This window comes from Elaeis guineensis, chromosome 13 (assembly GCF_000442705.2).
Source record: "Elaeis guineensis isolate ETL-2024a chromosome 13, EG11, whole genome shotgun sequence".
Lineage (NCBI taxonomy): Eukaryota > Viridiplantae > Streptophyta > Magnoliopsida > Arecales > Arecaceae > Elaeis > Elaeis guineensis.
The window spans coordinates 43,634,730-43,646,709 of NC_026005.2; the positions used below are offsets into that span (position 1 = coordinate 43,634,730).

The 11,980-nt window shown below is 36.7% G+C and overlaps 1 protein-coding gene across 3 annotated transcripts; it reads right to left on the reverse strand.

The window, feature by feature from the left end:
- Positions 1 to 255: 255 nt before the first annotated feature.
- On the reverse strand, positions 256 to 8,913 carry LOC105032464 (protein AUXIN RESPONSE 4). Of its 3 annotated transcripts, XM_029261022.2 has the most exons (3): positions 7,596 to 8,908; positions 529 to 824; positions 256 to 444 (listed from the first exon to the last, which is right to left on the reverse strand). In XM_029261022.2, exons 1-2 carry the CDS (start codon positions 8,775 to 8,777, stop codon positions 573 to 575), a joined length of 1,434 nt encoding a protein of 477 aa, XP_029116855.1. In that variant the 5' UTR covers positions 8,778 to 8,908; the 3' UTR covers positions 256 to 444; positions 529 to 572. The 3 variants fall into 3 exon arrangements, with proteins under 3 accessions (XP_029116855.1, XP_010905219.1, XP_019701857.1); XM_010906917.4 differs by having other exon boundaries at positions 256 to 824; XM_019846298.3 differs by lacking the exons at positions 256 to 444; positions 529 to 824 and adding an exon at positions 3,751 to 4,017 and having other exon boundaries at positions 7,596 to 8,913.
- Positions 8,914 to 11,980: the final 3,067 nt, after the last annotated feature.

An 11,980-nucleotide genomic window follows, 5' to 3' on the forward strand; every position in this document is an offset into this window, starting at 1 on the left:
CTTTTAGGTTGTAGTTAACAATCTCTGTTCCTTTTTGGCACTTGATCCCTGAATAATTATGATGACTACAGGCACTAATTTCCGCAGTCCATTTCTTCTAACCATGTTAGCTCTCAACAACAAGCATGAGCCATGTTCTATTAGATTCCTTATATTCTACAACAAAAGCCTACAGGCATTTGAGCTGGTTCATCAAATGCCAACAAGTTTCTGTTGCACGACTTAATAAACATGCATGTTTTTGGCTGCAAAGAATAAAACAACTTTTAATGTCTTTAAGAAAGGATGATTACAAAGTACGGAGTCATATCAAAAAAGAAAAATCTTTCAAAGGATACAGTCAACACAAGCTGCTGCTTCTCAAGCAGACGGACAAGCGCCACTCTCAAAAGCTGGATGCATAAAACTTTGTTGCTGGACCAACCCTATCGTTTTGTTAAGAGGCTGCATAAAAGCATTTTGATATAAGCAATATCCTCCGGAGAAAATTATCACAAGGATATGTAAGGAAACCATCCTGCGATGAACCTTTTCCAGAAGATACTTTTTAAACACCACATAGGCAGGGAATATCATCTCCCCCAACCCTGACCAAGACCATACATATCAAAATAACCAGCTGCATGTTCTTGACCATGACCATGATGGTGATGGTGGTGGTGGTGGTGGTGCTGGTGGTGATGGTCATGGTGGCCATCACTTGCTTCATCAAACATCTTCTGGATGTGCTCTGGAAGAGGCTCTTCCCTTTTCTGCTTAACAGATTTCGGCAGTGACGATACAAACCGAACAATCATTTCACTTATTTCTTCTGCTGCATCCTCCTGAAGCCACCAGCAAGTTAAGAGCATCAACTAGAAATTTTATAAATTTGAACTCTGCCCTACACAAAATATTCATTTATTGAATGCCAATGTAGAAATTTGAAAGTTCATAACCAAATGCAGAAATTTGAAAGAATTCGGTAAAATGGAAATTTTCTGCCCACTTTCTGTCTGCAAGTGCCAAGAGTTAAATTATGTCATGGATGCAGGTCTGAATTTCATCCAAAATGTTTCAGATATTTGGGCAGATTGTCCAACAGTACATATGAGATCATGTGATGCTCAGATCTTTCTGGCCTGAAAACTGTCTAATTTTACTTCTTGTGCTTTTGCCATTTCAAGAAGAGAACCATGCTTAATTTTTTGTTTAATCCCTAAACATAAGATATGGTAAATGAAACAGGAAACCGAAATTGGATAATAATAAAACAAGAAATAATAATAATAATACAGGAAATCTAAAAATAAAATTGGATAAAACAGGAAACTGAAAAATAAAGGCCATGAAATGAACCGAGAGAAATCTAAAAATCTTCTACACTGAACAAAACCATAATGTACATAAAAACCAGTCCTATCGAAGACCGAACCATATCCATTACCAAAAACAAGTCCCTTTTGACACCTCTCCATGAGAAAGGTGAATCATGCCTAAACAACTTGAATAATTACATGTAACTTCCATCACAAGACATCCATGTCAAAATTGAATAAACTAATAAAAGCAATTTGTTTAGCCTTCTTCATAAGAGCATATGAAAGAAAAAACATTATACTTCATAGTTAAAGGAAATGAAAAGAAAAGAAAAAGGAAAAATGTCAAATGGAAATAAATATATAGAAGAAAAAACTCTAAGAATTCATTATTACATGTTGCATCAATTTTCTTCTCAATCATAAGTCTACTATATGCTACTGTTGGTAGATTAAATTTTTGAAATAATCATATAAAGAAATTCTTTATTTAATCAAATAAGAAAAATTCTAACCATGACATGTTAGCTTAAAAATGCATCACTTAGCCATACGAATATGAAAAATCTTCTTTTGTACATCATGAGAACTCCTGGACTTGGCCATGCAAAGCTGGACTTAAAAAGTGAAGCCCCACTGGACCCACATATGATATATGCAAGGTCCTAAAAATACGATTTTTTTTCTTTCAAAAAAAAAAAAGCCCTAGTCAAACCCCATCAAGCTCTTTTTCTCAATCTTAAATACAGCATATTTTCCTTCTCTCAGAAAATCATAACCCTCTCTATCTCTCTCAAAAACACTCTCCCCCAGCTCCCTTCACCCCTCCCCTGCCTTTTTCACACATGTATATGGTACATGCAAAAAACTAGTGCTTGTAATCATGTATCTAATGGTTTGTTTACCATTTAATTGCTAGGTACATTCATTTCGTAGAATATATGAAAACAAGGTTACAAATAAAAAACCGCTAAATATCTAAGACTGAATCACTGCATTACCAATATTAAATTGTTGGAAGAGATCCAACTATCCATGTATATTTGAAGCATTACTGCATTACAGCTTCAATTCTTATAGGATTAAAGTTCAAGGATTTCGTTTTGGTTTCAATTTCATTTGGACAAAACTGAGTTTTAGTTTCAGCAGCTTCGACAGTTGGATTTAATACTGCCATTTTGGTCCAACAATAATAAAGACTCAAATAAAATGCAACAAAAGTAGAACAATAACTGTCAATAACTGTAACTATCCAGCCTTTTTCAACTACATGAAGTTGGCTTTATAGACCCTTATTTGCCAATATTCTTACTTGCAGCTACCACTGTTGTTATTTCAAGCTCCTCCATAACCTTCAACACAACCTCCATCCATGTTATCTTTAGGGGTTCCCCTCCTTTTTTCACAACCTTTTGCACAAACTAAAGTACCTCTCTTTACTAGAGCTTCCTCAAATTTTCATTGTACATGTCCAAACCATCTCCATCAGTTTTCCAACACTTTATCCTTAAGTTGTACAACTCTTATGATAATATTCATTTCTCAATTTATCCTTTCTAGTGTTACCATACATCCATCTTAACATTCTTATTTCTGTCACACTCAACCTATTTTTGTGAACTCTTGATTGGCTAGCACTTTGAGCTTCTTTCTATAGAATTTTCTTTTAAGTCTCCAGGGTATGCATTGATAATACTATAGATGCACTATCGAAATAGCTCTAATTCTATAGGTACGTCTTTATCTATTGCCTCTTATTTTATGTAACAGATCTTAAATAATGAAACTGTCAAACTGATCATTCTATAATCTCTCTTTTCCCTAAATCTCGATCAGTGTCTCATATTGATTTCCCCTTTAATAAATTTACATTCCATATATTCTATCTTCATTCAATTGATTTTTAAGCATCTATCTTCTAAAAAGCTTCCTTCCGTAAGTTCAGTTTAGCATTTAATCTAATTCTTTTTTTTATCAATCAACACTATATCATCTACACATAATATACATCATGGTACATCTCATCTTAATTAGCCCAAAAAGATATGGGTTTCATGCTGATCCTCGACACAAACCTAGAATGACCAAAAATATACTTGTATCATCACAGAAACTCCTAATACTTGTCAATGCTCCAACATAAACTCCCTCAATTATTTCAAGAGAACAATCAAAAAGAGAATATAAAATAAGTCAAAAAAGTAAATTATAATTAAAGCATATTATATTTTTGAGACTTTAGGATGCGTTACTGCAACGGTCTCATATTGAAAAATCATTTTTTAATTGAAAAAATATTGCTAAATTGTAATATATCATTTTAATATTTGATGGTAAAAAATATATGACATCTAAAAAATTGCAAAATTTAAATCACACCACCCAAATTTATGTCAAGAAAATCACTCTCCTTTAAGTTCTTTGAAACCTAAACTTTATTGCTTCTAACTCTTCTGAAAACTCATAAATATAAGCATCATCCTGGTACAAGGCTTCTCAAGATAAAGAACTAAAGAAATAACAAAAGAAGTAACATAAATGGCCCACATATACTCTTATTTGACCCCACAAGTTATTTTCAGCCAAATCCTAAATACCAACCTTGGTTGCAGATCGGTTCTGGTTGAAATCAAAATGTTTGGTTTGGCAACAGAGTTTCAAGTAGAACCCAAATCATCTACAGGATCAAGGTCCAGTCCTCTAACTCAATGAAAGTGAGCTACAAATTCAAACGTGGAATCAATAGTCATGTGTTTGATGTACATTTGTTTTTGAAATAAAGGGCTAACTAACGATTTTAAAATCAATATAGAGTTGACATGACAACATAAAAAGCCAAACAAGCTAGTATTAATAGAGAACCCAAAATCACAAAATGGAAAGGGAAAAAAAAAACTGAGTTTTGAATCTTAGTTTCCATGTCTTTGTAGGAAGACTCTTTGATCCCATATTGAAAAGAACTAGGAAAAGACATTAAAAGACTCCCAAATATAAAAGGAGGACATCCTGTTAACCAAAACAAGTTTTTCTTGAGAGGCTCCTACCTGAGAATGGAGACTAACAATAAGACTTAAAAGGTCTGTAAGTATGTGCATATAGTTAAAATAAATATAAGGAGAAAGGAAATAAAAAATTGAGGAATGGATAAGGAAGAAAAGGAAGCAGAAAAAAAACCATCCAAAGGGTCTCTCTTATTCATACTTGAATTCTCTGGGTAAGCTTGTTAGATTGCAAATATTGGGTTGAATAAAGGATCACAGTCTTTATAGTTTAAATGGATAAGACCTGTTGGTTTATATTTACTAGTTTGACAATTGTAGGCCGAACGAGTGACAAAATGTCTGGATAAGGATTTAAAAACCAAGAGCAACTTTGAATAAATAGATACACCAATCGATGCCTTGGTAACTTGTAATTATTTAGAGATAAGGATGCTAGCAAAGGCCTGGCGTAATTCAAATTCCACAGTAATTTACAAAGATTTTTAAACTTTAAATCTTTTTTCTGCATTCTTCTCCTTTTATTTGGTAATGTGTGTGTAACCATGGATTTTAAAATTATAGGCATAGTATCTGGATAAAAGTTTTCCAAGAATAAATTTGCATCTAATAGTGAAAATCAAGGTCTACAATATCGATACCAGGTACCATACCAGCATATTACTGGTTCAGTGCAGTATGGGCCGGTACAATATGGTATAGGCCCCATACCGAAACAGCCATTGAACCATCTTTTTTACTTTTACCTCAGTAAGAGTCAGTATGTCTCGGTACGAGTTGGTATGCCTTGATATGGGGCAATACGGGACATGTGCCAACTCAAACATGAGTTCCATACCAGTTCTAACCCAGTAGGTACAATACACCCCATACTAGGTAGTTCAGGATGATACAGTAGGACATGGTAGAAACCAATTATCTTAAAAAAAAAAAAAAAAAATCCATTGGTGACTTTCTGAGCAAATCCATTTCTATCTCCTCATATTCTATCTACCATATTTCTTCATTCTCTCTAATTAGGCATTTTTAAATGAGTTCCTTCATGGCATCACTCTTACGCAAGGTTGAAGAATTTGTGATTCAGAATTTATACTCATGTACTCATATTATTTGATAAGTAATATAAGTTCAATATATAGCACACCAACAAAGACGACTGAAAAAAAAAAATCATAAAACTGATAAGAAGTTAAATAATTATATATAACTAAAAGGAATTTGCAGAAAAGTACATTTGATTATCAGATATGTGGTGAAGGGCATTTTTTTGTGGAAATGGTTTATTTGACTTCTACTGGACCATTTCAATCCTCCCCCTATAACTTCTAATAATCCATTTTTAGTGTGAACTAAATTTTTATATATGCATTCAATTACCAATATAAATGCATCCCCTAAAATAAATATCTGCCTTCATTCAAATGTAGGGGCAAAATGGTTCAATACAGTCCAGAACCATTTTTGAAAAAAAGGATGCTGCATGTTTTTGCAAGAATGAAGGTAACTTAAGTTTTTTCCCCCCCTTAAAACCGTCCAACCAATAATTAATGATATCCTCTTTAATCTTAAACAAAAGCTCAACTAGCAAACATTTTATACTGAGAAAACATAAATCAACTTGTGATATCCAGTCTCTCATTTATCAACTAAGCATTGAGCAAATAGATGCTACATAACTAGATCACCATTTACATATTTTAGATAATGACAAACAAAGCATGCATATTGTTGCTTTCAAACGGGTTGTGTAAGTGAATCATTGATTTAACTTAATGAATGACTTTGTTGTCCTATTTTATCATACAATTAGAAGTTTCAAGAATGTAGGTGCTTGCTAGCCTACTAGCAGTTGTACCAAAAATCTGGGATCACATCCCAACTTCATCAGGATCGATGAAGGGCGTTTAGAGGTACTGGTAGAGGGTTACTGTTAGACTGTGACTACTTGTATAATATCTCATATTGCCTATGAGCATCAACTACATATATAACCATACATATGATGCAAAGTTATAACATGTGTAACAGAATCAACATTTTGGAATTATAAGAAATAATACTAGTACAAAATTACATACCTTGGTTGTGAGTCTTAAATTCATTTTGACTTGAGAAAAATTTCCTTGACTTGATCAAGTTTGCGATAAATTTAAGTAGGAAGGTACAATATAACTTGGATTGTTTAACCGGACTTGTCAAACCATTTCAGTAATAATAAACTTTGTCATACTCAACAGAGTAAAGTTAATCCTCTAAAGCTAGCCATGACTCAGTAACCTTGGAATATAGCTCAATCCAGTCCACTCAAGGTGCTCTCTCATCTATTTGTTTAGCTCTGGAGCACACACCAAAAAATCTATTCTCATCATCTCCACATTTATTTCTCTTTGCACTTGGACCAATGTCACATCAATGTAATACCCACCTAGTACCTACTAATCTATAACATTTAAACAAATTTACCCAGAGCAATACTAGCAGCTTGGTCCAGAATTTGCAATTCACCTTACCAATTCACAACCCATTAATGATAATTATTCTTGACCTCAAATTCTTATAGGCCTGTATCTGTGCTGGCTTTACTTCAAGGAGCACTTTATTTTAACTCTATCAATCCTCTCATCAGTAATCCACCATGTTCTCTAGGCATGCACACTATGCTTCCAGTCCACCAAATGAATCCCTCTAAAACAACTAATTCATCTTTCTTTTCCACAAAATGTCTTCTTGATTACTGTCAAGTTTCTTAAACATGGAAAAGTAATATGATGACTGATAGAACAATAGAGAGCAGCAAACTGATTTTGGCCTGATGACTCATCCAATTGGAAACTAAACTAATAGCTCATATTCAGAAAAAGACTTCCATATATAAAATGTGTTCAGACAAATAAGATAAATATACATCACTATTTGACGTCAGATAATCATTACAATCCCATTAAAGTCATCAAATTATTTGTTATGCGCTGAATCCATCATGTTGATCAAAATGACTTAGTGACTGCAATGTTTCACTTTAAGACGCGATTGTCTCTTCAATAAGTTCACAAGTAGATAGGTGATCAGATGAAGAAATAATACAAACCTTCCTGGAGTATATGATATTTTAAGCATATGAAGAAATGAAAACTTTTGAAGATGTGAAATATTAGGCTGAAAAGAAATAAGAAAAAGAATTAATAATAATATAATTGCAACCAGAGAATAATTTTTATTTACAGTTACTTATATTATATATCCAGAAGACCCACCATCCTGGCGAGCTTAGTTTTCATAAATAATATTGCAATCTTACCTGGGGCCATCGCCCACCAGAATGGGAAGCAAATTTTGCTTTCGGAATGGCAGAAGCAGCTCGCTTGCCTTCATCAATCCATCTATCCGACCAAGAATTGGACCAGAGAACCTGAAATGCCATGTCCTTCACCACTTCTGTGCCTGCCCATTCTCCCAAATCGAAACTATAATTCAGCGCCTTCCCGGCTGCAACCACTGACTTCCTCCCATCCTTCCCCTTTAATAGAAACCTATAAGCCTCAGCCACCGACCCATCCATGGTCCTCGAGCAGCACAATCTGAGTAACCTAGAAAATGTAAACCGAGATGCAAGAAGGAGCTCCCCAACAACCGGCGGTCCGAGCATCCATGAAGGAAATGCCACAGATTCTGCAGCAGGATCGATAAATGTCACACTTTGCACCAGTCCTGGATTCATGGAAACCCAATTGGCTCCAGGCCCCAATGCTGAATCATGGAGCACCAAATGGGCAGGCGCCAGCGCCATTGAATCAATGACCTGCCCTATCACTCGTCCCATCTCCGCTGACCCATATCCGGAGCTCTCAGCACCATATCTCATAGAATCCCTACTAACAATCTCCTCATAAGAGACCTGCCCTGTCTCAACGAGCTGATCGAATCCCCAAAATAAACCTTTCTCTCTGATTTCACTATAAACATCCCCAATCCGACCAAAAATCCCTCCCCATCTCCCTTCCTCCCTCAAATCCCGCTTATCCGAAAAGCCTGAGCCCGGTAGATCGATGGCGACGGCATGGAGACCGCTGGAGCCGAGCAACCGGAGGACATGGCGGAAAGAGAAGGAGCTGCAGCCCAACCCATGGATCAAAACCACAACTTCCCCGTCCCTAGGGCCGTGTTCCACGGCGAAGACTTGGATGGGGGGGCGGCTAGGGTTCGTGTGGACCTTGATGAGCTTGCCCTGGGAATAATGGTGGCGGAGATCGTCGGGGAGGCTGAGGAACCAGGAACGGTGGTCCGGGGGGCGGAGGGAAGGGAGTGAGGCGAGGAGGAAGGTGAGGAGGGAGACGGAGATGGTGAAGTAAGCCCAGAAGGCGAAGGCTCTGGCGGGGGGACTGGGTTTGGTCGGGGTTGAGAGGGAGGGTCGTTTGCTGGGTTCTTGGGGCAGAAGGGGCTCTTCGGCCTTCTCTTCTTGTTTCTTCGACGTTTCCGCCATTAATGGAGGTTGGGTGGAACAGTGGAGGCTGAGAAGATGGGAGTGTGCGCTTTACTTTTGGGCTGGAGAGTAAGGGTCAAAAAAGCAGTCGGAAGAGAGGGGCTGCAGCCTCCATCACTTTTTTGACGCTCCAGCAACAGAGGGGATATCGTGCTAGGCACTAAGGGGAGGTTGGCCCGCCGGAGGATATAATGGGCCGGGCCCGTGGTCCGGTGTTTGGGAAAAGATAATTCTTTGTGCACCGCGGACGGTGTAGAACTGTGCATACTATCCATGATGATTGACTTACGTGCAGAATCAGAAAAAAAAAATTTCACATCATACTTCAGCTCAATGCATGAGTCAATCACCATGGGTGGTGCACAAAAAATTTTTCTTGAAAAAATATCAACAAGATTGGCCCGAAAATGCTGCCCCAAGTAGAGTAAAAGTTGGCCGCGGGCCATCCTATTTGCATCCCTTGGTGTGGGTTTGTTTTTATAGTTTATAAAGTGCTTAAGACAAAAAATGAAATTCTTTGTGCACCAATGATGGTGCAGAACCGCATGCACCATCTGCGGTGATTGGCTCTCGCATGAGTTCAGAAGAAAAAAAAAAATTCACGCATCGCACTCCGAGCTTGCACGTGAGCCAATCACCATGGGCACCACCCGCGGTGCACACGTTGTGCACCGCCGGCGGTGCACAAAGAATTTCTCATGCAAAAAAAGATATATTTGAGTTTGTTGCCATCAGGTGGATGATAAAAAGGAGGCCAAGCCATTTTATATGAGCTCGATCTACTTGTAGGATAAATGTTTGAGTCTGAGGTCGAGCTTATAGAAGATGAGGTGTTTCTGGACATTGGTAATGAGGTGGCCAAGGTGGTGGAGTCCATATAAGTCTTGAAATGGTGGAGCTCAATGGTGGGGAAGATGGGTTGGCTAAGGATGCAATTAACACCAGACTATGGATTAGGTAATGGCATAGACACTTTTGCGAGGTAAGGGAACAAGACAGTGAGGTGAGTTGTGGTGTCACGTTCGAGGACATGGATGAGCTTCTACTTCTTGCAATGACCCTGAAAATCGATAATGAGGTATTGGTCGATGACGATGATATAACAAAATCCTTTTCTTTATTATACTTGAGGATGATGATACAATTGGAGCAAGTCAAAGGTGAAATAGTTCCATTGGGAAGCTAGTGAAAAGAAATGGGCAACAAAGTAATTAGTGTTAGAGACCTTGGTAGAGTGGAGGGTTAGGATCTTGTCAGCATTTTTTTTTTTCTGGGACGTATGGGGGGTGATGGTGCTGCAGGTAGCATGCAAATAATCTAATTTATTGAACAAACCATCTACAAATAGTTATCTTGATTGGACTAGCCTCTTTCTTTCCTATCAAACAAATTTCGCTTGCCTTAGCCTTTTTAGAGCCTTCCTACTTGAAGGCAATTGTATCTAGAGGAGGTCTGGTAAACCACTTTCTTTGGTAGATATTGGTTTTACCTCTCATTAAGTTTAAGAATATATTTTTAATGTTGATAATTTTTTTTAATATTTTTAAAGTAAAAACATCTTTATAAATAATTATTTGATAAAATTATCCCAAAAAATACTTCCATTGACTCTTCAAAATTGAGCCTTAAATCATGCTCCTTTCTCTTCTATTTTCTCATTGTGCCTTCATGTGACCCTTGTGCCCTCTTTGCACCTCTTTCTTGTAATGTACAGTGCCGCACTCTCTTTCTTTCTTTATTTAAGACTTGATGAATCTCGAGATATAACCTAACCCTAAAACCTCTCTCTATCTTCTATGTCGTCTGAACCTAATGTACGTAGATACTCGATTTTTGACACCATATGAGAGAAACCAAAAAGTTCTTAATAACAATGCCCCGAGATTCCATAGTCCATGATAAAGGGTCCATTGATGATGCATCGTGCATCTCTATGCATTGCATCCTTTGATTTTAAAAGAAAGAAACTTCAAGCCCACTTGGGGCCAATTAATGGTGGATCTCTATTGTTAGGGCCAATCATCGTGGACCCTTGTGACACACAATATTAGCATTATTAAAATTCCTACTGCGTGGAAGGAAAGAGTCAACTATTAGTAGATGTTCATCATTTTGGTAACTTTTGACGTCATACAAATAAGCGTCCGTTTTTTTTTCACCAGCACCAACGTAGATATTAGAAGGATCCTGGCTTTTATAAAATCTTAAACTCTCTCAAGTTGAGTTTTAAAGAATTTTGCTCAATTTTTTTTAGATATTTTTTTAATTAGTTTCTTTAGTTTCGCATTGCATATGCAAGCTAGAGGCCTTTTTAGGGGCCTTATATAAATTTTCAAGACTACAAGGTTGAGGTCCATCCAAAATTTTTCACAAAGTCTTAATAAAGGTGTTTTGGGCTTTTCCAACAGTATATTTTTGGAGACCAACACTTTCTTTATGATTTGACCGTGAATTCAGACCTCGTGTTGTTGGAAGATGTAAAGGACATGACAAGGCCCACTGGAGAGATCCTTTTTCGAGGGCCTAGCACGCTAGGAACGTTCTTCAATCTTTTTTCTTCATTAGCGTAATATCATAATTTTTGTTCTTGTATTAGTATAAAAATAGAGAGCAAACCATGATGCAATGGTAAAATTGTTTCATTATGATCTAAGCATCATAAGTTTGACACATCAAAGTACCCTCTCTATTGATAAGGATGAGATTGTATATACCTAATCCTTCTCAAATCCTATAATGAAAGGAGCCTCATACATTGGGCTATCATTTTTTATTAACACAACAATATTTATTTTAGCATATTCACCTACTCCCATCTTTTCTTTTAAGGTTTTACACTACAACAAATAAAGTATATGGCTACAAAAATTTAGTTACAGTTGGCAGAATTTCTTACCATAAATGCTTTTTAGTAATGGTTTTAAGAAATATTACAAAACATATATAATATTGTAGTGGCTAATCAGGACTATTACTAAAAGCTTTTTTCTAAAAAAAGAAAGCCAAGCTTCATTGCCAATGAGTATTAAGATATTACAATAGACCCAAAAGAAATGGCCCCCCAAAACAAAAATGGAGGATGAGGAAACCAAACAAAAAAGGGACATATTAGATATATCAGTATACTACTGACTGTTGGAGGGAGTAATAATATGAATAGATAACTAGAAAGAATTAAATACAGGTCCTAGGCCAGTAGAAGT